Source organism: Neodothiora populina (assembly GCF_041146345.1).
Source record: "Neodothiora populina strain CPC 39397 chromosome Unknown canker_contig_13, whole genome shotgun sequence".
Classification (NCBI taxonomy): Eukaryota; Fungi; Ascomycota; class Dothideomycetes; order Dothideales; family Dothioraceae; genus Neodothiora; species Neodothiora populina.
This window is the reverse complement of record NW_027191402.1, coordinates 68,954-92,755: the sequence shown is the minus strand read 5'-3', so window position 1 is coordinate 92,755 and position 23,802 is coordinate 68,954. Positions and strand designations below refer to the sequence as shown.

General features: G+C 51.3%; 5 protein-coding genes across 5 annotated transcripts; 2 read left to right on the top strand and 3 right to left on the bottom strand.

Moving 5' to 3' along the window:
• Positions 1–80: 80 nt before the first annotated feature.
• Positions 81–2,852, bottom strand: AAFC00_001630 (uncharacterized protein; the record flags this gene model as incomplete). Its single annotated transcript, XM_069340837.1, has 1 exon — positions 81–2,852. The coding sequence occupies one exon, from the start codon at positions 2,850–2,852 to the stop codon at positions 81–83; it is 2,772 nt and encodes a 923-aa protein (XP_069204356.1).
• Positions 2,853–4,422: 1,570 nt separating this feature from the next.
• Positions 4,423–6,288, top strand: AAFC00_001629 (uncharacterized protein; the record flags this gene model as incomplete). The annotated part of the gene is made up of 3 exons (XM_069340836.1): positions 4,423–4,463; positions 4,531–4,989; positions 5,043–6,288. The coding sequence occupies 3 exons, from the start codon at positions 4,423–4,425 to the stop codon at positions 6,286–6,288; spliced, it is 1,746 nt and encodes a 581-aa protein (XP_069204355.1).
• Positions 6,289–8,950: 2,662 nt separating this feature from the next.
• Positions 8,951–9,539, bottom strand: AAFC00_001628 (uncharacterized protein; the record flags this gene model as incomplete). Its single annotated transcript, XM_069340835.1, has 2 exons — positions 8,951–9,354; positions 9,416–9,539. The coding sequence occupies 2 exons, from the start codon at positions 9,537–9,539 to the stop codon at positions 8,951–8,953; spliced, it is 528 nt and encodes a 175-aa protein (XP_069204354.1).
• A 92-nt stretch (positions 9,540–9,631) lies between these two features.
• On the bottom strand, positions 9,632–10,701 carry AAFC00_001627 (uncharacterized protein; the record flags this gene model as incomplete). The annotated part of the gene is made up of 2 exons (XM_069340834.1): positions 9,632–10,491; positions 10,563–10,701. 2 exons carry the CDS (start codon positions 10,699–10,701, stop codon positions 9,632–9,634), a joined length of 999 nt encoding a protein of 332 aa, XP_069204353.1.
• A 795-nt stretch (positions 10,702–11,496) lies between these two features.
• On the top strand, positions 11,497–12,138 carry AAFC00_001626 (uncharacterized protein; the record flags this gene model as incomplete). The annotated part of the gene is made up of 3 exons (XM_069340833.1): positions 11,497–11,567; positions 11,619–11,809; positions 11,885–12,138. 3 exons carry the CDS (start codon positions 11,497–11,499, stop codon positions 12,136–12,138), a joined length of 516 nt encoding a protein of 171 aa, XP_069204352.1.
• Positions 12,139–23,802: the final 11,664 nt, after the last annotated feature.

The window sequence follows — 23,802 nt, the reverse complement described above, 5'->3', positions numbered from 1 at the left end:
GCTAATGTACTGATAATTTCTGCATGTCATGGCTTGTCCACTGAAAGTGAATGTGACAGCCTACAGACATCTTTTCGCCCTTATAAAGCCCTGACACGCTGGAAGAAAGGGTTTGCCAGCAAATCCTTGTTTCCAGACACCAACTCCTTCATCTTGAGAAGCTGTTCTTCCTTGCTCAGAGAGCCCTTCTCGACCTCGCTTTTCCATTGGACAAGGATCTCCTTGAGCAATTGATTTCCCTCCTCGACCTCGTCTTTAGTAGCCTGGATTTTGACGTCTTCGTGCTTGCCAGAGAAGTCTTCCAACTCATCCGCCTTCCGCTTAGCCATATTAACGACCTTCTGTGGAAAACGTACGAGCTCGGCGACGTGGATACCGAACGATTGGTCACTGATGCCAGGCTCAACTTTGTACATGAGAGTGACTTCTCGCCGCTTGCCCAGGGCCCCATCGTCAGAGTCGCTGATGTGTGCAACAACATGAAGATTCTGCACTTGAGGGTAGCTGTCCGTGAGTGCTGTCAACTCGTGAAAATGAGTGGCGAACATGGTGAAAGCACCAATCTCTTTCACTATATGTTCTGATATTGCCCAAGCAAGACCGAATCCGTCATATGTGCTTGTGCCACGACCAAGCTCATCGATGATGACCAGGCTCTCTTTCGTAGCTGACTTGAGGATGTTTGCGGTTTCAAGCATTTCTGCCATGAACGTACTCACACCCTTCAACTGACTGTCACTAGCTCCGACACGAGCGAGGATACAGTCAAAAAGGCAGAGCTCTGCTTCAGCACATGGCACGAAGCAGCCAATCTGAGCCATAAGAGCGATGACACCAATCTGTCTGATGTATGTTGATTTACCACCCATATTTGGTCCGGTGATTACGAGGAACTCCGATTCGCCTCGTTTCAGTGCAACATCATTAGTGATGAATGTGACATCATCTTGCATCTCCATACAAGGATGGCGTGCTTCACTCAGGATAGTATTGCCAGTGCCACGCGGATGCATCTTTGGACGGCAGTAAGGAGTCGGGGCTTGCGACGAGACATGTGCGAATGCCACAATGACATCAAGATGAGCCAACACACCGGCAAGTTTCTCAATGACCGGGCAGTATGAAGCTGCCACACTGACGACTTCGTTGACTAAACCGCTTTGCGTTTTGTTGTAGGTTTCAGATAGCTGGTCAAACTCTCGTCGCATAGATTGCATGGAGCTATTGGTGAAGTATACGCCTGTCTTCATGGTCGCACACTCCTGGTATTTGCGGTTACCACGAAGAACGTTCTGCTCTGCGCGGGTAACACGGAAGCACCAACCGTGCACCTTATGGTTTTCGAGGAACAATTTCTTCTCGGTGTCTAGGTTGAGGTCGTCTCCAACCCGAGCATGCTCCTTGTCCATAGCATATCTCAGGTTATCAAGCTTCTTTCGAATGACACGTAGTCCGTCGTCAAATTCCGATTTGATGATGAACTCGTGATTGTCGATGGCATCGAGATCGACAGTGGTTTCGACCATCTCCTGGAGTTTAGATAGCGCATCAGAGTATTCGCGGAGCTTGGAAGTATATTCCGCATCGAGAGGATCCTTATATACCTCGTCCATGACGGCCTCTAGTGTACCAATGAACGATGGGATGCGTATAGCCACTTGGTATGCGCGTACGACGTCTTCTAGATTCGCAGCTTTTCGCTGAAACTTCTTGGCGAGACGGTAGAGATCGGGAATGGATCGCAGATGGTCGTCTTGCATAGATGTCCTGAGGTCAGTGTCGTTGACGAAAGCCTCCACGAGCTGTTGTCGACGCTCTATCTCATCAAGGTTCATCAGAGGCTGCTTGAGCCATTGTGATAGTAATCTAGTCCCCACGGGCGTTTTGCAATGGTTCAAGAGGCCGAATAGATTCATCGTCTTGGAGCCGTCTTTCGGTCCCGGCATGAGATTCAAGGCTTTGAGCGCTGAGGCGTCCAGCTTCATGTATTGTGTAAGGTCATGTTGGTATAGACGAAATTGACCGAAATTAGAGGGATCCGACATTGCGCCAAGATACTTTATCAATGCAGCGGCAGATGTCATAGCGAGTTTCATATCAGCTTGGGGAAGGATGGAAGACGATTTCTCATCTTGAAGGAGGCGACTCAGATCTTGTTCGATGTCTTTGTTTGTGAAGTCGGAGGCAGGACGCTCTGAAACGGCACAGCCACAGTTGTCCGCGATAGCTCGCAATTTAGTGAGCTCGGGATCCTTTTTGCTGCCATCCTTCCTGCCACTGTCAAACTGCAAGAGGACTTCTCTCACGCCAAGCTGAATGATCAATGATTCAAAGTTAGAATAGACATCGTTGTCAACAAATTCGCTCACGCCGAGCTCACGCACACTGGCATCTGCAAAGCAGACACCAACGTTACGTGCTTCGGCTGCTTTAGCCGAGACTTTGACTGCAAGGATGATGGGAGAGGTTTCCAGATGACCGCCTAGGTCTTCTTCAACATCTTGAAGGTTGCCCGGGGATGCTTGTTTACCTAAGTCCCACTTATTCTTGCCCATAGACTGCCATATCTCAACGCGCTTGCCCAGCCTAAAGAGAGCTTCCCGTAGGAACGCGCGAAAGACTGTGTGTGACAGAGTAACAGATGGGAGACCTGGATCTCTCCCCAGCTGCTTTAGTACTGAAGTGGTTTTGTATTGGGTCCGCGCAATGAATTCGGCATCGTCGCCGTGTGCGGTGTAGAAATCGCCGCGGTCGAAAATGCGGATAGATTCATTCTCCTTGGCGGGTAGACCACGAAATGTCTTGATGAAACCAACTTCGTCGTCTACCTTCAGCTCAGGTCGAGACGCCATTTCAATGGAACACACTGTTCGTTGGTCTTCTCTGTAGATGGTTCCCTAGCGGTTAGAGCTGAATGAGCTCGCCACGCTTTGGTCTGAGAGCTCAGCACGTGTAATGATCTTCTCGAAAGGAGCCCAGCTGGACTAGTTGTAGACTTTTATTCCTTTCTTCAATGTACGAGTCTTGGAAACCAAGTCGAGCGTGTAGTATTAGAAGTAAGTACCCAAGGTTTTTCACAATGGTAGTTAGCAGATATGCAAGTGGGAGACGCGTCGCGCGTTCACTCGCGCTCAAATTGATCGACCGCATTAGGCAGGTCCCGAAGGATTCATTCGTCGGTTCACTCCGTCTCCAATCCTAGGGTAAGTGCACCCTCGACTACCCCACGTGATTATCTCGACCAATTGACACCCCCACCACTACTGCTTACCTTATCTTTGCGTGCCATTCAGTTGTCCCTCTTGGTTATGCATCGCTCAGGTTTGGCGTCAGCAGATGGACATTCCAGATTGGACTACACGGACTATCCTTCCCATCACGGTCTGGTATATGCTTGCCAAGGTCGCCTAGGAACACCTCCGCTGCATCTTTGTGATCTCCCGTCTGCTAAAGTTGGCTTCGCATGTAGAAGCGTTTCCCACCTCTTGCCGATATCGCAATGTGAATACCGTACTACCGCGCTGCCAAGGCATGTCTGATTTGTATAATAAGACCTTGAACCGCACTCGAGCACTCTTGTACTTTTTCTTCTCTCTGGACGAGCATTCTTCGAGCAGAACCGCATGTCCTCGATTGCGACATCTGTGGCAAATGAAATCTAATTCGTACCCCGGGTATCTCGGCAGGCGCGGTCAGCCTCTACCTGCCCGACTCGACTCAACGACTGCCTGGAAAGCATTTTGAGGACAAGTCCTCAGCAACGTTCCGATAGCATTACACATACTCGGATCCTTCTACACTATCTTCCGCCCACTATCCAACAACACCTTGCCGCAGCAATATTGAAAATGACGCTAGCCATAGGTCATGGCTTTCCATGTCTAGCATGCCACCGTGCCTCGTCCTATTGCTAGGGGTCGATACAAGTGTACACGATATCAGCATGTAAGTGGCCAAGAAATGCTGCGAGATAACCAGCATCACCGTCGAATGGGCCATCGTTCCTGTATCATGGCTGCAAGAACTTGTGGTGGTGCTTGACAAATAGTTTCGATCCCAATGTCGTTTTGATTAGACTTCGGGCGGAGCCGAATACTCCGTTGGAGATTGCCTAGGTTGCTTATCAGTCGCTTGAGGCAGCTCGATATTCCCAGCACCTGATCGACACACCATCGCCACGATCTTCGTGTGGGGGGGTGGGTATCGGTCGTATATCCGCATATTTGCAACTCGTCGCGAGTTCGTTTTACAGTAGGATATTTGTAGGATGCAGTCGCTTTTACGCCCGAGCCAACTGCATCTGCAAGGTCGTCATGCGCTGAGGCCGACCGTCCAATAATTATAATTAAAGAAGTCTTGCATTCCCCTCTTCTCCTGTCTTTGTATTGCAATCAGTGTCAATTACCTACCTGCCTATAAGCCATGGCGACCAATGCAGGACTTGGCGGCGTCGCCGACCCAAGGTCAGTACCACTTCATTTCTTGGTATAGGGAGATGAGGTAGCACCTAAAGCTCACATTTTCCCAAAGATTAGGCAAGGAGGTTGATGTCATCCCAAATCGTGAGGTCGATGTGGAACCCCCGAATTACAATGAGGGCCAGTCTGATGGGCACGAAAAGAACGTCTCATTTGAAGAGTACCTCTACTTTGCCAATTGGACTCGAGAGTACGAGAAGACATTGTCTACCACGGGACGTGGCATAAGCCACCTGACGTCCGTTCTGGGAACCAACAAGGAGAAGAAGATTGTGGAGTCTGAGATGTCCAACCAGGATCAGTCTGAGTCGACGACGCAATCTATGGGAGTGATCACCGACTACGAGTGGCACCAAGCTTCGCGAGCTGCGAGGACTGCAACCTGGGGCGCCGTCTTCTACCTTATCACTACCGATATTCTCGGGCCCTTCTCCGTTCCATGGGCGTTTGCCCAACTCGGCTACGGGCCTGGAATCGCCCTGTACTTGGTCTTCGGTGTACTAGCAGGATAGTATGTCTTTTCTGTCATGTGAATATATGGGCCATTAAACTAATATCATCTAGTGCTGGCATTCTTCTGTGGAGGTGTTTCCTCGGCTTAGATTCCGACAAATACCCAGTCAAGAACTACGGCGACATCGCTTACCGTATCTACGGTTCATGGGCTCGCCATGTTTGTAACGTTCTCCAGAGTTGCCAATTCTTTCTGAACGTCTGCTTGCTGATCATCAGTAACGGCCAAGGAATCGCACAATTATCGCAGCCACACTCTTACGACAAGCCCTTGTGTTTTGTTGCCTGCCTGGTCATTTTCATGGCCGCTGGTATGATCATAGGTCAGATCAGAACTTTGGCGAGATTCTCGCTCTTGGCCAATGCCGCCGTCTGGATGAACGTCTTCATCATCATCATGACCATGGCAGTGGTCGGCTCGACGCAACCCAACTACAAAGCAGTCTTTAATACTTCCGCGATCCCCAAGGGCCCGATAGTCACCACTGGCGGTGTCCCACCCGGCAAAGACCTGAGAGACAACATCAATGGTCTCATGCAAGCTGTATTCTCCTACGGAGGCGCAACCTTGTTCAACGAGCTCATGGCTGAGATGAGAAGACCAATGGATTTCTGGAAGGGAATGATCTGCGCCGAAGTGTTCATCTTCTGGTGCTACATCATATTCGGTCTCGTGGTGTACTCATACCAGGGACAATTCGCATACAACCCTGCTTATCAAGGAATCAACCCATACGCGTGGCAAACGGTCGGCAACGTCTTGAGTCTGCTATCAGGCTTGATCGCTGCATGCTTGTACGGCAACATTGGCATCAAGGTGCTCTATGCCACCGTGGGCAGAGGATTCCTGAAGTTCCCTCCTCTCGAGAGCAAGACCGGAAAGTTGATCTGGGTGGGATTTGTTCCACTTTACTGGGGACTCGCCTTCATCGTTGGCGCCGCGGTGCCTCAGATCTCAAACTTGTCGGCATTCGTTGGCGCAGCGATGATCCTGCAGTTTTCTTACACTTTCCCGCCACTTCTGAGCATTGGCTTTAATGTCCTCAAGGACTCGATGACCGAGGCGGACCATTTCAACCCGTCCAACGGCACCTTGGTGCGTTCCGGATTCACCTGGGATCGCATCAAGCGTGGCTTCAGAGTCCAGCTATGGAAGAACTCGTTCAACGTTTTCTTCTTCCTCGGAGCGACCGTGACTGCGATCCTGGGCATGTACTCGAGTATCTACGCCATGAACGAGGCCTACAGCAGTGTTGGATCGATCGATTCATTCTCATGCAAGTCTCCTACCGGCTAGTCTTGGAAAGTGTTTTATCACGAGCTGGTAGCAGGATATAACGAAAAAGATTTGATCATGTACGCTTGATTGCAGAGCATGTAGAAGAACGCCTGGCACGAGAAATCATTACAATTACCATACTTCATCACCATAAATGTGCACCGAGACAGGCCTGTAATCTAGGCAGTCACAATGCATCTAGACTACTGGTCAAATCTTGCTCAGATATCATTGCACTGTATCGCACATCGACGGGCGAATGTGTTCCTGAATCACCTCGCTCTACGCAGTAGTGTCTAGCTCTACCGCTGTAAGTGCCGTCATCTCCCACACAAAGAAGGATCATCCGACCCGACCAGCTAGCGTACGGCGTGTCCGAGAAAGCAGGGTAGTGTATGGAAGGTGCCACTGCCTCTCAGCAAATCACACCGCCTCATTTTCTTCGAAGGCGAGTCTAAGGATCCACTCGACTCCAGCAAAAATAATCCACGTGAAAAAAGGGCAGGCAAGAAAAGGTAAGGTAAGGGTGGTATTGCGTCGCGGGAATTCGGCAGTTCGGATGTATGGCGCGCGTGCGCTTGCTGCTGCTGCTGCTGCTGTTGATAGTGCGTCCGTCGGATGGCGTTTCCAGTGGGGATAAAGGGTGGTGGTATTCGTCCATGCTGTACGTGTTGCATTATGACTGTTGAAATCATCGATCAAGTTTCCAGTGAGGAAGGATATACTGCAGTATAGTGGTTGGTTTGTTGGCAGGAACGGCCCCGAAACATTCAGAGCCGATCGTCATCTCTCTCTCTCTCTCTCTCTCTCTCTCTCTTATAGTATTGTACATATGCAATATGCAATATGCAGGAGAATGTCGCGGAACCGGACAGCCCTCGACGAGTGAGGGTTTGCCTTCCATTGGCTTGGCTTTACAATATTTAGGCTGTTTCGGTAGAACCTACTGCAAAAGTGTCAAGCCTTTGCCAAGGTTCACGGGTCGAACTGTATTTTCAATTAAGCTTTCTTTTCCCTTGTCTATGGAAAGGCGCCTCTCTTTCACCCGATAAAGCCTTACCAGCGCAAGCCGCGTGGGGGGGGGGGGGGGGGGGGTGGGAAGGAACGGCAGCAGAGGCAGAGATAATCTTGTGAGTTGTGGTTGGCTGCATTGCCAATGATATCTCTGTCGATATCGTAGTGTATGTAACCATAAAGACGTTTTTCCGTTTAGTGATTCTGCCCGTGTCTACGCTGATACATTGTACCGTGAAATGTAATGAACAGGGTTTATTCTTAGAATCCATTGCTCAGAGATTGAAGAAGCGTTCTTGATCTGTTCTAGCTCTATCGCTGATCAATGAACGCCAGATCCTAGCCAAAACCGTGAAGAAAAAAAAAAAAACAGGGACGAAGAAAAAAAGGTCGTCTGATCTGCTATAGCTTGTGCCGAAGCGCAGACAAGTATGTACACTGCGAAGGACGATCGACAAGGTACAGTCACTAGTTTGGCTGTGTGAATAGGCAAGGGTGATGACACGCGAATGGCATGACACGTCCAGCCATAATGTATTGTGTTACGCAACAGAATCGAGGTCAAGTCTTCGATGTCTTCTGTGTGCCGACATGTGCTGCCATTTCCTCAATCATCACGACTGCCGGGGAAAACACCACGACGGACCGTGTGTTTCTGCAGTACCACCCTGCCGGGTTCGAGGTATCATCTCGTCATTTACCTACTCAGCATCCTTATCGCGAGCGCGTTAGAGCAGGGTATAATGCTCCGCAAGCGAGAGACACTCCTTACGGCGTCCAGATACGAAGAGGAAGTGAATGTCAGATAATGATAGGTCGGGACTGGGGTCCTTCGCATGCGAATTGTGGGATCATATCACCAGGTATGACCACGTCGATACGGGCAGCAAAGATAAGGTGCTATTGTACTACAGGAGGCGAGGTAAGGTAGCACGAGCAGGGCAAGGGCGTGGTGGATGTAACCTTGCAAAAAGTCAGGGTTCAAAGAGTACCTACCTTACAGTACCTACCTTCCGTATCTTACCTTATCTAAGGGACAGTAATGAACGGAGTACAAGTAGATCAATAAGACATATCTATCAATTTCTCCGAGAACAGACTTGAGATACGAATACTCCAAATCACAATAGACTACACGACTCTTTTGTTCGCGACTCTCTGTCAAAGCGACAGTCTTGGCGGCCCTGTCTTGTCCTCTCGTGACTTATAAGATTTCATCTCGCATTCCGCACGCACAGTGTGGAGACTCGCAATGCAATGATGCAGTGCAATTGAGTACAAGTAGTGGAAAAGCCTCACTGACCGGAGTCGATCGTCGACTGAACTCAAGTCTCCATTTCGCACCCCGTGGGTGTGACGCGCAATGGCGTCTGATGGTCTCTTTGCGATCGAGCTCAAGGTCCCACTCGACTCGCGATGATAAAGCTTTCTTACTTTTGTCTTTTCGTTTCGGGATTGCCGAGAACGCGGATCGGTCCAAGACTTTGAAAAATAGGGCTGATAGAGTCGCGAAGACAAGTTCTGCTTCGACTCAGGTCAGGCCAAGAGACAACCGCCGATTGATAGAAAAACATGTGAGAACAGTACAGAGCCCAGGTGAGTCCACAGCAAGGTACTCGTAGATACACAACAGTCATCCTTCTACCGCATGTAATGACATGGGCCGTCATCTCTTCCCGAACCGACTCCTACCGTTCGCCTTTGAGTTTTTGTTCTTGATCTTGAGTTTCCTGAAGTTGGCATGGGCGCCTGCACTTATCATGCGGGCTGCTTTCTTGATAGGTCCTTCGCTGGCAGTAGCGGCTTGTTTCGCCTCTTTTGTTGATGATTTCGGCCTGGTAATGGGTTCTTCTGTTTCTCCTTCTTCTTCGTAGGCGCTGTGGTCGCTCGTTGCCTCATCGTCTTGATCGGCAGTGGTGGAAGGATGTGTGTTCAGCTGCGTTTCTGCGACTCTTTCTTGTTCTTCGGCAGCGTCATCTTCATCATCATCATCATCATCATCATCATCATCATCGTCGTCGTCGTCGGGCTGTGGGGCTGGCGCGGTGGGTTTATGCGTGACGGGGCGCACTGTAGGTTGTTCATGTCAGCACGATGTAATACTTTGGCAGCAACTAAATAAAAAACTCACTTATGACTCGTCTGGTCTGCCGCTTGAGCCCCTTCTTCTTCCAAGGCTTCCGCGGCCGACCGCCTTGTTCCTCTTCCTCTTCCGATTCGTCTGACTCGGGAGCCTGATCTGGTCCCAGTGGCATTTCGAGCTGACTGTCTTGGACGAGCACGCTTGGCTGAGCAGACACAGAGGTGGAGGGTTGGGGTTGTGAAAATGATCTTGTAGGTGGGTTCATCATCGTTGACGCAGGGGGTGGTCGTCGAAACCCTCCATGTCCCGCATAATGTCCAGCTGCTCGTCCAGAGCGTCGTCTTCTTGCTTGCGCATGCCCTGGATGATACTGCTGAGACTGCGCACAAAGCCTCTCTTCTTCTTGAATGGTGGGAGACGCGGTCGAGTCAAGGCCAGGATGTCGTCATCGTTCTCGCCTTCTTCTGCCAGGGTATCCATGATGGACATGGTGTTGCTCCGTCGCAGGAAGGCTGGAGTGGCTAGGAGCTTGTTAGACGAGGAAGGAGTGGGATGTGATTGATCTTGGTCGTCTCGCTTGCGCTTCAAGGGGGTGGCGAAAGAGTCGAGCATGAAGCGCTTGCCGCTGGACGCTGGCGTTCTACTGTTTCTGTTTCCTGCAGCAGGAGACTCGACGATTGTGTTGTCGCGCTGCTGTGACCTGGTCGGTGTGGAAGCAATGTTGCCATGGATGGCGCTCAATGCCGAACGCGGCTTGGAGGGTGTGGCCGAGGGGAGCGAGTCGAAGAGACTGAGGTAGTGGCCGTCTTTCTGCGGTGTCGGTCCTAATTGAACCCGGATGGCGGCCGGAGTGGTATTGTCACTGTCATGGTCTTCGTCGTTCTCGTCTGCCAGTGAATGGGCCACTGGTAGTCGAGGCAGCACGAATCCAGCCTTCTTTCTCCGAGGAGTCGCAGCAATGGGATTCGGGGCTTCTATCTCAACGTCTCTTTCCGATTTCGATATCGAGAATGCCGTGGAGTCTGATGTGGAAAGTGAAACAGCGGTGGTGTCTGGGTCTCTGTGCGGTCTCTTGCTCTGGGGCTGTGGCCGCCGTAATCCGTCGTACTCTCTGTACTTGGCCGCTGTTGAAGCAGAAGATAAAAGTCAGCGGCCTCTTCCCATCAGCCTTCTTTGCAAAACCTGATTGACGCACCGATTGCGCTGTCGTTCTTGATATCATCGCGCCCTGCCTTCCGCCCCCCGTGACCGGCGGCGAATGTTTTTTCCCATGTCTTGAGTTCTTGTCGGAGGGCGAGCAGGTGGTCGTTGAGCGTCAGAGTCGAAGTTGACATTTCTTCTTCTTCTTCTCTTCTTCTTCTCTTCTTCTTCTCTTGAATTTGGTTGGTCGTGTGCCAGGGATTGTTGTTGCTGTATCAGAGTGGAAATGCGAGCTAAGGTAGGTACAGTATGTCAGCTGCTCTGTACCGTAAAGGGCAACTACGGGTTTGACGCGACCGAGACGCGTTGTCCGCATCCGGAGTGGACCCTTGATGGATTTCGTGTCTGGTGTATGATGTCATTCTCTCAGTTCGCGGAATCTCCGCACACGCCAAGTCGTGCCCTTCTACTCTACCGTATTCTTCTATTCTTCTATTCTTCTATGCTTCCGTTGCCTGTCGAGTAAGTAAGGGAGCAACAGAAACATGAACGGAGATATGCCGAGTGCTAATTCACATCCACCAAGGGCGCACCAATTCCGGCCCTCCCCCTCCCCCCTCCCCCCTCCCCCCTCCCCCAGCCAAGCTGGAGCTTACAAACCAAGGCACCAAAAGCGTCTTACTCAGCTCGACCAGCATCGTCAGAGGCCTCTTTTATTTGTGAGGTCCCGTAGCTTACCTATAGCACTGTTTTCTCTTTGCCGCACGTTCGATGCCATATATAGACCTGACTGGTGGCACCTTAGCCATCTATTGAAACCGTTTACTGCTTCACAAATCAATTAATCAATTCTGATCGCCCCGACGTCTTCCTCTTTCTCCAACTCTACTCATCTGCATACTTGAATCTCTCCATCGCTCTACCTGAATTGCGCATACTTGATACATACACAATCACAACCAGTAGCTTGACGTCCCTACAACACAAAAATGGCCGATCCATCTCTATACAAATACCCTTCTCCCCTCGAGGGCTACGAGAACCTGGAGCCGCTCCCGACGTAAGTCACTATGGTATCTTCCATATCACAACCCATACTAACAGTCCCCAGCGAGCGAGCAGCGGACGGCAAATCCTTCTACAACCCGCCAGCAAAGTCGCAGAGCAAAGCGTACGGGTCCTTCATCGACCCCATCTCTAACGGCGAGCGAGGCGGCTTCGACGTGCACATATACTTTCAGCAAAACATGGACGACCAGAAGAAGTTCGCGACCGAGCTGTGGGAGAGGATACGCCGGGAATGTATGAGTTTTCCCTTTTGAGTTTTTCTGCTTCGTGCTTTTCTTTCCTTATATACTGACTCTGCGCCCCTCTCAGTCCCCGAACTCCGCATCTACCCCGTCTTCGACCGCCCCATCGGCCCCCACGCCGTAGGCATGTTCGAAGTCAACATCTTCACGCCGGCGCAGTTCGGCGCTTTCATCCCTTGGTTGGTCATCAATAGAGGTCCGCTGTCTGCGCTCATTCACCCCAACACGGACGATGAGATTCGCGATCACACGCAGCGCGCTACGTGGATGGGTCAGCAGTTTCCCTTGCAGGTTGGGTTTTTGAGGGAGCACGCCGAGTAAAGAGTGAGAGGGGAGAGAGAGAGAGAGAGAGAGAGAGAGAGAGAGAGAGAGAGAGAGAGAGAGAGAGAGAGAGAGGGGTTTGATTTTTGCCTCCATACCTTGCGAGATGGCACGTTCATCCTCATATTCGCTTTTCCTATTGTTCGAGGTATGTCATGACGCAGCCATGTAATGCATCCGGTATGATCATTCTATCGAATCATACTGCCGTTAATCCCCATTCCTGTCCGTCTTCACTTGATTCATTGCTCTCATTGCTTCGCGAGACATTCTCTGCACCAGCCTCCATGAAAGCTGCACATGCCCACTTCGGAACAACAATCCGTAAATGCAACGGCCTCCGACCGGCGCAGTAGCATAGGCTACAATCATACTACATAGATGTCCATTCATTCACCCACCTACCGGGGCATGTAACGATCTACTACTACTCGACAACAGCCACAGCTCGTTGAGTCCTTTTCGTTGTTTGTGTTGTACATCATCACCGAGATGAGAAAAGAGCATATCCTGCCTGTCAGCTCATCCTCCTGCTTCTTGCGCTGGGTATGGCGTCCTGTGTACTGCGTACTTCTACCTCGGCTCTTGTATCTCGTTCTCTTCAGCCTCTATCTCTTTCTCTCCCTATCCAACGACAGTCTCCTTTATTTCAACAGCAAGAAAAGCCCCTCAGAAGATAATGTTCGGATTCACCATGCCCGGCCAGATGGCCTGTTGTTGATGTTGTTGTTGATGCTGTTGCTGCTGTTGTTGTTGCTGCTGCTGCTGATGTGTCTGCTGCATCTGCGTAAAGTACGCCGGGTTGAAAGGCGCAAACACACCCTGCACGTGACCATCCTCGAACGAATCCATACTGCCGTCGAGGACACTTCCGTTATTATTGCTTGTGGCGAAGTTTTCCACGCCTTGCAGATCCAGCCATGAAAACGTGTTGATGGACCCCAGAGGCATGACTTGTTGTTGCGCTGCCGTGTAGCCGCCGCTGTCGCTGCTCAGGTTCGCTTGTTGCTGTTCTGCGCCGCTGCCACCTTGGTCGCTGTGTTCGACCGTTGGCTGCACCGTCATTGCTCGCGTCCCTCCGGCGTCTTGTGACGGTGGCTTCCTCCATAGTAAGCGGATGAGCTTGCTGTAGCGATCGCCGACATCGTTGGAGCAGGTACTGGCGGCTTGCAGACGCTCAATGGTGTCGTTGATCATCTGTCTGAGTGTGCCTTCCTTGTCGTCACCCAGTACTCCTGTGCTTCTGGCCTTGTACAAGAAGCACGCCGAGTAAATCACGTAAAGATAAAACCGGAGGGGCATATATCGGAATGTCGTTATGGGGTCAACAAAAGCATTGAACGTGTTGAGGAGAGATTTCGCTGCGTCCACTGAATCATAGATAAATCGTGCGTCCGGTGTGACAGCCATGAAATCCGTGAAAGGTGTGGCGGCGGGTGCACGGCGCGTCGTTGCATTGTTTGCCGCATACTCATTCGCCTGGACCACCATGCGATTGATGGTCGCTTGATATGCGAATGCGTTGACATAGAGACGGAGATACTCGTAAGAAAGCACCATGCTGGCCTTGAGGGGCGCCGAGCATGTGAGCATGCTCCAGGTGTTGTGCCAGGCCCGTGTTGCCGTCCGGAAGTCGTCAATGTATTTGACATATTCTCCGCCCGAGTTCAGTTGAGCCGATCGGTTCTTCGATGAATAAAGCACGTCGTGGGCATTACTGAAAAGTTGTGTGAGTTCCATATTTGCCTCCCATATCGCGGCATAGTCGTCAATCTCGCTGTTGCGAGCTCGTAAGCTGGGAAAGTCCTGCGCATTGAGGCCAGTCATGGGACCTGGACCTCTACTCCAGAATGCCTTGCCTATTCGAACCGAGATATGTCGGTCCATCATGTAGCAAGCTATTTGAGCTCAGTCAGCGTTGTGCCAGCGATAGTCTCCATAAACAACTTACCTGACCAGGCGAGGCGCTTCCTATTGAAATCCGGTGCGCTCGAGTCGGATTCATTCCTGAAACCTGTTCGGTCCAGTCCCAAAAGGTATCCTAATCTCACCGCCGTCCCCACAAACATCCAAGCCTGATGGTCTTCCTCTCCTTTTCCGATCGAAGGCGTTGATTGAGGTCTGCGCGGCACCCACTCCGACAAAATCAGCAGCGCCTCAACTGCCTCGACAGACCCGCCTCCACCGTACACCAACCTCGCTATGAGCTCTTGCATATGAGCAGAGCACGCCTAGGATGAGGTCAGAAGATATTGGAAACAGAACGCTTCCAGGTACGCACTTCATGAATATGCCACCAGTTCCAGTCGTCTTTTGAGGCAATTGTACAGATAGAAGCAAGAAGATGGGGTTCTTCCATTGCAGTTGTCGCGAGTCGCCGAGGATCTAATGCAGCTGGATTTGCAAGAGGAAAGAAGGGGTGATAGTGTTGTTCGTACCTGAAAAGTGGATCAGTACGAGTGCTATGCTACGCGGATGAAGTTCATTGCGCAGCCCAAAGACCCAAATCCGTTGGATCGACAGAACGTCGAGCGTCTTCTAAGAGCGTGGCTATGGAAGTCACCCTGCTGCGAGCATCGATTGGTGAATTATAGCAGGACTGTCGAGCTGCAGATTTCGTGTAAACAAAGGTCGCACTTACCGAGAGAGAAGTTCGGTCATCATGGCCAAATTCAACTGTCCCTTCTGTAGCGGGGCGAATGGTATAGTATTGATGTCGGGTGATTGCTTGACAGAATTTGCGGCTGACGATATCTGTCCAGTGGTGGCCATTGTTTGCTGTGACGGAGATTGCGAGTACATTGCATTGCGTATTGGAGGAAGCATCCGGCCCTCGGCTCTGTCAGCCACGTTGGAAAGAAACTCCAAGGCATCAGATGGATTTTGAATATCAGCAGAGGCAATGTCCTCACGGACGGTCATCTTCGCACTGCTGTCTTCAGTTTCAGCAACATTCGAAGACGTTTCCCTCTCCTCGGTCGGTCTTGAAGCCACTTGATTCTCGGAATCCATTGCCGTCCAATAAGGCGCACGAGTTTCGCTATGCTTGGAACTCATGTCAGACCTCTCCGACCGTATTGTCGGCACCGATCGCGGTACATTCAAGACCGGGGATGTCATAGAAGCCTCTGAATTCGACGCAGTGTCCGACTGGGTCCGTTTTATGCGCTTTCCGCCGCGGCGTGAGCCACCCAGAATGCACTCATGTTGCTCGCGAATACAGCGCTCGCATGGGGGTTTGCCGGGCTCGCCACTGCCATAGCTATGGTTGAGAGCAGTCAGCCATTTAAAGCTCTGGTATGAGGAAGACCGCCTTAACACAGTCCTGCAATCAGGGATGCATCATCGAGCGAACAATCAAGAACCATCCTCGTCTGCATATCGTGTTCGCTCAAAGCACAAGTAGTATCTTGACAAATGCAGTCCACTGCTAAACATCTTGAAAGTGGAAGAAACATCTTTTGGCAATGTCCAAACTAACGAAAAGAATGACGACTTACAGATCGCAGCGACTTTTCCTTTGCCTGCAATGTAAACATGCTCGATAAGTTCGCTTGTCGCGTTCTGATGGTCGCTCGTTGCGAAGTGGCGGTAGCGTGTAAGGCGGTCCTGGGCTACGGCTCAGATCAGTCCGCTGTTGCTGCCGGTGCTGCTGCTGCTGCTGCTGCTGCTGAGACTCGGGTCTTGAGGTTCCCATAACCTAAAAAAATTGCAGGCGACCGAGGCAGCTATTGTCGATGCGGACTTCGTTGCGGCTGTTTCGAATACGAAAAAATCTGGGCACTCTTTCGACACCTCGTGATGCCGCGGCACGATCAGAGCAGGAGCGCATATATGTCAAGCTTCGATCGTTTCCAACTGCTGGAAGATTAGGTCTGTCCACACGGAGAATCTAAATCAGGTCAATGAGCCCCAGCTAGCAATTGGGTTTCTTGGCTCAGCATGTACAGGAGCAGAGGCGAAGTAAGAGCAAGCACAAGGCGGATGCGCGCATGTGTTTAGGATCAAATTCAACGACAGCCACTCGCAGCCTATTGTACAGCGGTCGCTCAGCGCTGAAAGTAGGAGTCCAGGATCAGCAATATAGCGTTTCCAAATGCAGCACAAGAGTAGCTAAGGTACGTTAGTGGGGTTGGGTGATGCGGAGGTTCTCCTGGGTGTAGAATAGCGGATCCGGGGGAGACGCGACTTTTCCGGATCTTGGATGCATACAAGTACTCCTTCACATTGGGAAGCAAGATGAGGGGATCAGCCCGCTGCTGCAACGGTCGGTTGACCTTCTAGACCAACCGCGCCGCTTAACCAACTCAGTATTTGTGTTAATTATTGCGCTTACCTTAGCTTTTTGCACTTGCACGGTGTTGGACAAGATCGTCTCAACAAGCCCTAGATTCATCGCATCTTCTTCAGAAATCAGTTCGGCGTGTCGATAGTCAAGTCACTTTAGATAGCTAAGAATATCAACAGTGAAGCCCATGGCCAGGCTTGCGGGTGTCCATTGTACAGTGAGATAAGGTATTGTGCCTGATGCGGTACCGGAAAAACGGCTTAGGAGGATCACAACGGCAGCCCAAGTACACTGACGAATATCGTTTTCTAGAGACACCAATGGAAGCCACACTGGTTCGAGCATCAGCATACCTGGTCGGTACCACAACCACAGTACCTCACATGAACTGCCTAGCTTGAGGTAGGGCACGCACATTTACCTTACCCAAGGATTAATTTGATTGCGGCATGCAGCATCGGCTTTGGCGGTTCATCGCGATCGACAAGCGCATTCTCATTCGCGTTTTGGGTTCATCAAGGTACAGTACCTTATGTCCAGCAGGTCCGGACTCACCGTGAACGCAAAATCTCATGCTTGCAGTTTCGCAAGTGCCGACCGCTCGTACGTTGGGTTTGAGTTTGGTCAGAGCACGGCCATATCAGTCATGACATGTCCACTCGCACATTCATTAAAGCCGAGTGGATCGAGTTCTAGCCTATATGGAATCACACTGCACAAGTATGAAGATGACAAGTTGTCTGAAGCTGTATGCATCTACTGAGATCGGCCATGTCTACATCACTCTAGTCTGACTCGTCTCCACTGGTAAGCATATCTTCCTGCGCACCACCGTTGACAGGCAGTGTCAGCGCTTCGACAGCACTAGCGCAGCCTTTCCTGACCGAGCTGCGTTCCTTTTTGTCCTTTGCAATCTCAGCCCTGGCAATGAGGGTCTCGATGTAATACCTCAAGCCCTGCACCATCTCTGGCGCGTCCTGCGCCTTTGCGAAGACGTCCTGAAGTGACAGCTCCCATTTTGATTTCTTAGATTTCTTCTGCGCATTCAAGATAATGGTGGTCAAAAGTACTTCGAGGAACGTGGTGGTTTTGGGCTGGGCATATGCGAAGTTGACGGTCTTGAGACAGGTGATGGGAAGTCCGGCATCGACGATAAGGTCTGCGAAGAACCTTGCAAGATTCACAATCTTCCTCGTGCTCATCTCTTCAGCGGCGTCGTCCTCGTCACCACTGTCTTCGTTATTGCCCTCTCCCATGCGCTTGAAGATGTCCCACAGTCCGAACTGGAAAGCCTTGATCATGCGCTTCTCGCCGCACAGCTTCTTGGCGATCAATGTGTAATACGGATTGTACACAGCCTCTGCGCCTGCGCAGTGTATGAGTACACGAGGTATCTCTAGCTCTTGAGTCTTCTTGAAGTTGAGCTTGAGCAGGCGGATGCCCGCGTCCTTGAAGTCTGATGCAGACATGATCGTCACAAATATCGCACGACGGATGTCTGTGTTCATGCCTTGTTGGCGAGCCAGAGTCAGGATGTCGGTAGTACCTTCAGACGCTGACACAGAAGTGTCAACGTGCGCGGCGTCATGCTTGCGACGCTGTTCGGGTGTATCTTTTGTTGTATCGTGCTTTCCAGGATCCATCCAGCTTGCACCGACAAGCCACCATTTTCCCTTCTTCTCTGTATCTCTGATATCTGCTAATCCGATTCGCAGAGGTTCACTGGCTCTGAGGTTTGTCCTGTTGTTGAGTGTGCCGATGGTCTTCTTCATTCTCGTGGTGTGTTCCGACACAACGGCGGAAGCGGCAGCTCCAGTCTTCATACGGTTGTTTTTGAGGCTGTTGATGGTTTCGATCATGAACTTGGTACGCACGGAGAGGTTGGCCTCGCCTATCGCGCTGACTTGCTTCTGCAACAAAACGACGATATCTTTCAAGGCTGCAGGATCCTCGGAACGAAGCTGGGGCCCAGACGTGCGGATAATCTTGAGGAGCAATTCCGTGTTGGTTTCGGACATGGAGGTTAAAAACAGACGAATATAGTCAAAAACCAGGTTTCCACCAACAACACCAAAATTGTACAATTCCGACAACAAAGACATAAGGTTGGCGGTCTGCTTGCCAGAAGCATCGGCATCGGTGCCATAGTATTTGTCGAAATCCGCGACAATGCGCTCGATGACTTGGGCGCCGAAATCGATGCCGATGACCTTGTAGAGAGCGGCGATGAAACCGGCGTGCAAGATCAGGAAAGTATCTTGCAGGCTAGTGCGATCGCAGATGAGGCCAATCAGTAGTTCAAGCAGAGTACTCGTAACATATTGTCGCGGATTGTCGGCGTAGACCTGTTCGACAGACTGGAGAATAGAGATGGAATTCGCCTCGGACAGTCGATTCAGCAGACCCTGGAGTTGGCGGCGAAGGCGTTGTAAAGCTTCCGCATGTGACGACGGAGGACCTCGTAAAGATGGTGGTATATACTTTGCAGCTGGCGCGACTGGGGCAGTCGGTGTGTCGCTGGCCGGAACTGGTGCGACGTAGGGATTCTCACGCTTTCTGGGTTGCTCCGGCTTGATGATGTCCTGTTCATCGTCGTCGTCGTCGTCGCCGTGCTCTCCGAACCCTCCGAAATCACCCTCGTCTCCCGTCATCTCTTCCATGTCTTCATCGTCCAAACCCTCGTCGTCTTCGTCTTCGTCATCCGACCAGGCCTCATCTCCGCTGCCGAGCTCTTGCATGTCTTCATCATCTTCTGCGCCACTGACTTCTCCGAGACCATCCAGTAAATCATCAATCGCATCCATTTCTTCATTGATGGAGCCATCATCATCAACATCATCGTCGTCTTGCTCTTCTCCGTCCAGCTCAGCCCCGTCGTCTTCACTATCTTCATCGTCGGCGATTTGTGGCTGTCTGGCAATAGGCTGGACCTTCCGTCTCTTCTGTCTCAGCCAATCATCATCCTCTGATCTCTTTCTCTTCTTTCCGTCGTCTTCGCCATCGCCGTCGAGGCCATCCAGCAGGCCATCGAGTCCGTCGTCTTCGAAAGCCTTGGGCAGCTTCTTCTTGTTCTTTATCCCCAGCTTCTTCTCGAGTGCGGCAATCTCGGCGTCGTCCTGGGCGAGTTTGTCCTTCAGCGCTCTCGACATGGGCGGTACAGCGGGAGCTGGAGAAACGGAGTCGCGGTCTGGTCGAGGATCTGCCTTCTTTGTGGACTTGAGGATAGACTTGACAGGCTCGCCGTTCTGCTTGTTCTTGCTGGTCTTGCTTGTCTTGGTGATGTATTCCGGTGGAGGCGAAGTGTAACCATCGTTGTCCAGGTCCTCGTCATCCGAGTCGTTGCGAACAGCCCGAGAGCGATCCAGAGAAGGGGTCGGTCTTCTCTTCGGTTTTGAGGCGGCTTTCTTCTGTAGTCGCTCCTGCTTCCGACGGTCTTTCCGGCTGACTTGGCTGTTGCGCTTAGAACCTCCTCCGCTCTGCACCTGATCTAGTAGAGCCTTGGGCAGTTTGGGCGCAATGAAGCTCTGATGTTGACGCATGTTGGCATGTGGTGAAATGTGAGATGTGAGATGCGAGATGCAAGAAATGCAACGCATGGAAAGCGACGAGACGAGATGATGGAAAAAGTCCAAGGGTCTTTCTTTCCTTTCGGGGTTTGCGACTGCCATCTCCGCCTGGTCTTGGCATTGCCGACTGCCTTTTTGGGACCACCTCCGCCCCCACATCAAGCAAGAGCGACACATTATTCGGTCGTGTGGACATACATATGTACTGTATAGCGCTATACAGAGCCATATAGTGTCACATCTGACAACCTTTGCTAAGTCCTCTACTGACCCGGAAAACGCTGTCGCAAACATGGCAGGAGGACACGTGAGCAACGACGAGGTGAGTTTTTCCATTGACACACCTTCTCTCGTCCACATCACATACACCAGCTCCATCACCCTCGAACTGACACATATATCTAGTTCTTCACCCGATTAACCTCTCTCATCGACTCGCGCCAACAAAAAGGACACGGTAGCGTCTTCTTGACGCAGAAGCGGTGTACGTCATCTGCAATCGAGTCAACTCTACAAGACCGAGGACTTGTATGCTGATAGGACACAGTAACCCATGATGTCTCCGATGGCTCATCAGACACGACAATGAAGGTGGCAGACGATCCTCTTTGGGACACACATCCCCCGAACCCACTGCCTCTAATCGTTCGCGCCACGGATGGAAATACGCAATCTGCAGATCGAAAGAAGTCCCAAAAGATCAAGCTCAGCACCATCGTTCAGCCCGACGACCTGGACGCATTCTACACAAGATATGCCGATGTGTGTAAGGCGGGCATGCAAAGTCTGAAGAAGCGCGACAGAAGCAAGCGCAAGAAGGCGAAGAAGGGAAAGAAGGCCGCGCCTGCCTGAACAGATTTGACAGCGACCACTTTTCAACCCGCCCCCGTTTCACCGGAATCCTGACTCCCACACGCCACGACACATAGCATAGGCAGGTGCCTCAACACCGCGCCATTGGCACGATCAGAATGGCCATAAAATAACCCGCGCAGGACCTCTGCATGATTGACGAACACAATACTGCGCTGCCCACTGCGGGCATGTCAATTGGCATTACCAGAGGGGGATTGGCAGTGAGGCAGTAGATCAGATCTGCGCGACAGTACGCCGCAAAATAGGTCTTAAACTATTGTTTGCAAACAATAGAAGATGCTTTTAATTCCTTGATGCCCTTCACCACCGTTTCCTACTTGTCTCCATTCTGGTAACCAAGCCTGATTGAGTCTGTACACTTTTGCTATCATCATCTGCTTCTCCTGGTCATTTGACTATACTATGTCGTCCGTCGAGCCGGTCTATGCCTGCTCGGCGTGCTGCTGTCGTCCCCGTATTGTTACTCTTCATCTCCACGTCCCCCCATCACCCCCGTAAAGTTACCTTACAGCACTCATGATACATTGAGAACTGCCCCTTCACGTCGGAACTACAGCCATCACACACGTCGAACATGTCTTCCTCAGCCCCGATCCGTTCCATCCTCAAACGTTCACTTCTCCCGCAACAGCCTACAGCACGCAAATCAGTGCACTGGGCAAGACCCCTGAGACATTACAGCTCTGTCGACCAGGAGCAAGACATGGCCAGAGCAGAAGCAGCAGAACATCACAGGGAGCGCCACCGCTGTCATTACCACGCACAAGACGAGGAATTTGACGACGAGGCTTATGATGGCGATGAGGATCTGAGTGAGGATGGCAGTGACAGTAGCGATAACAGTAGCAGTGATAGGTCCAGCAGCGACAATGACCACGATGCTGAATCCAGACTTGCTTCTTTGGCTCCAGAAGAGGAAGGAACCATAATCACCGACCACTCTAGGATTGCCGCAATAGTCCAGGAAGCAATCAGGCACGACCGCACATCGCACATGGTGGCAATCACACAGCCAGATGGGCGCATCACCATCCTGCTCACTGCGCAAGGTGTTCAGCCACCCGGGATGGACTCTCAGTGTCCAGACGCAGTGTCAAAGAACCAGGCTCAGTCGACATCCAGGCCTACATCATCGACAGCCCCAGTGACCGGACAACGTCAAGACCGGGAAGTCGATATGCGTGAGGGGAACCTGCACGTGGGTCGAACAGGCCGCAGGATAGCTGCGAAGGAACCAAGGAGATCACCACTGGTCGGTTTTCCAAAGGTCGTGAAACGTAGATCGGCCAGAAAAGGGCGGTCGTGATGATTGAGTGATATGATCGGAAGAACGATGAGGGGTCGGTGTCATGTATGAGTAGAAGTGATTCGAAATCACGATTGTTCGGTTTGTACTGATGCTAGACGGCAGAAGTGAGGCGACCAGGAGGCGTTCTCACAGAAACAGGGGTGTCTGCCATGGAGTCAGTGATGATTATAACCACGAGATCCATCATCATACAGCGAGATGCGACAACACTCCTGCTCTGCAATGCTTGGTCGCGGTAAATGGATGAGCCCTCGTTCCATTATCACTTCATTGGACGCTCTCTTTCCGAAGCGTTTTCCTCAGTTCGACGTCCTTAACCTCGATCTTCTCGGACAAGCTTCAGTCGCGCACATTATGGCTCACTTTTGGCTGCTTCATCGACCTTTGTACCGCAATGACTTTCATTCCTCGGCGGACCCCTGCTCCAACCTTGATCTGCTTTCAGCATCTCTCGCTCCTTTTCTGCAACTTGTCCGCATACACTTTCATACGGCACGGCTCAGACCTGCGCGAACATGGCACACTTTCAAGAGCCAGACATGGTCAGGAATCCATTCTATGATCTGGCCAGTCCACCACCACCAACCTGGACCGCCATCAATGAACACTACTATGAAGGCGGGATCGGATGTGGTGACCCCAGATGTAGTGGCAGTCCTGGGCCATCGACGCCTACAGATTCTGACGTCGAAGACGATCCAAACATACACTCTGCTGCTTCTAGCAGTGAGTGCGACAACAGTGATGATGAAAGCACTGGTAGTCAAGATGGTGTCAACGGCTATGCTACAGATGACGAAAGTAGCAATGTCAGTGTTTCCGACGAAGAAACTACAGCTCTGGACAATGCTCGCCTCGAAGACGAAAGCGCCATCAACGAAGATGACGACCCTCGCACCCATCTTGGCACCACTTTTCCAACCGTCAATGGCAAGACTCCATCCAGAATCACTCCGAAGCATCAAATCTACATTCCTCTCGACGAAATCGCGAAGAAGCAGAATGCAGACAAGACTCTGCACATGAAAGCCAAATCTCTCCTGCCACAGAAACTGGGTCCGGAGCGTTACTGGGTCGCAGTTTTGAGCCACAACCTCAAGCCAAAAGAAGCCAGGAAGGCCGTGGATTTCCTGTGGATCAAGGCGAACAGAGTATGAATTTCTCTTCTTGAAGTCCTGGTCTTTCTTCGTTCAGAACTAACTACTCGACAGATGAACACGGTCGAGACAATCTGGCATACCTACCACAAAGCGACTGCCGAGGATGAGTTTCAGTTGACAAGCAACGACGAGAAGCTCAAGTTTGAAGATATCCTGGAGGAGCTCGACTTCTATAGCGACAAACTCGTGGTTTTTCGAGCTTTGCTTGTTCGCGGCTCCGCTGAGACGGACGGGATGAATGGAATTGAGGATGAGTGAGATTGTTGCTGATGGTAATGTTACATCGTTCCCGGGCATGACGTGGGGTTTGGCATCGTCGCTCAGAGATGGAACAGCTGGGTCAGCGCGTGGCGTATCATCTCGGAAGGAACTGGGGTTGACCATGATGCTTCGGGCAAATCAGACGATGACTTGAACGACTGAGACATAGTCCTTTCTAGCCTGCTTTTCTGAATGGTCGAGACC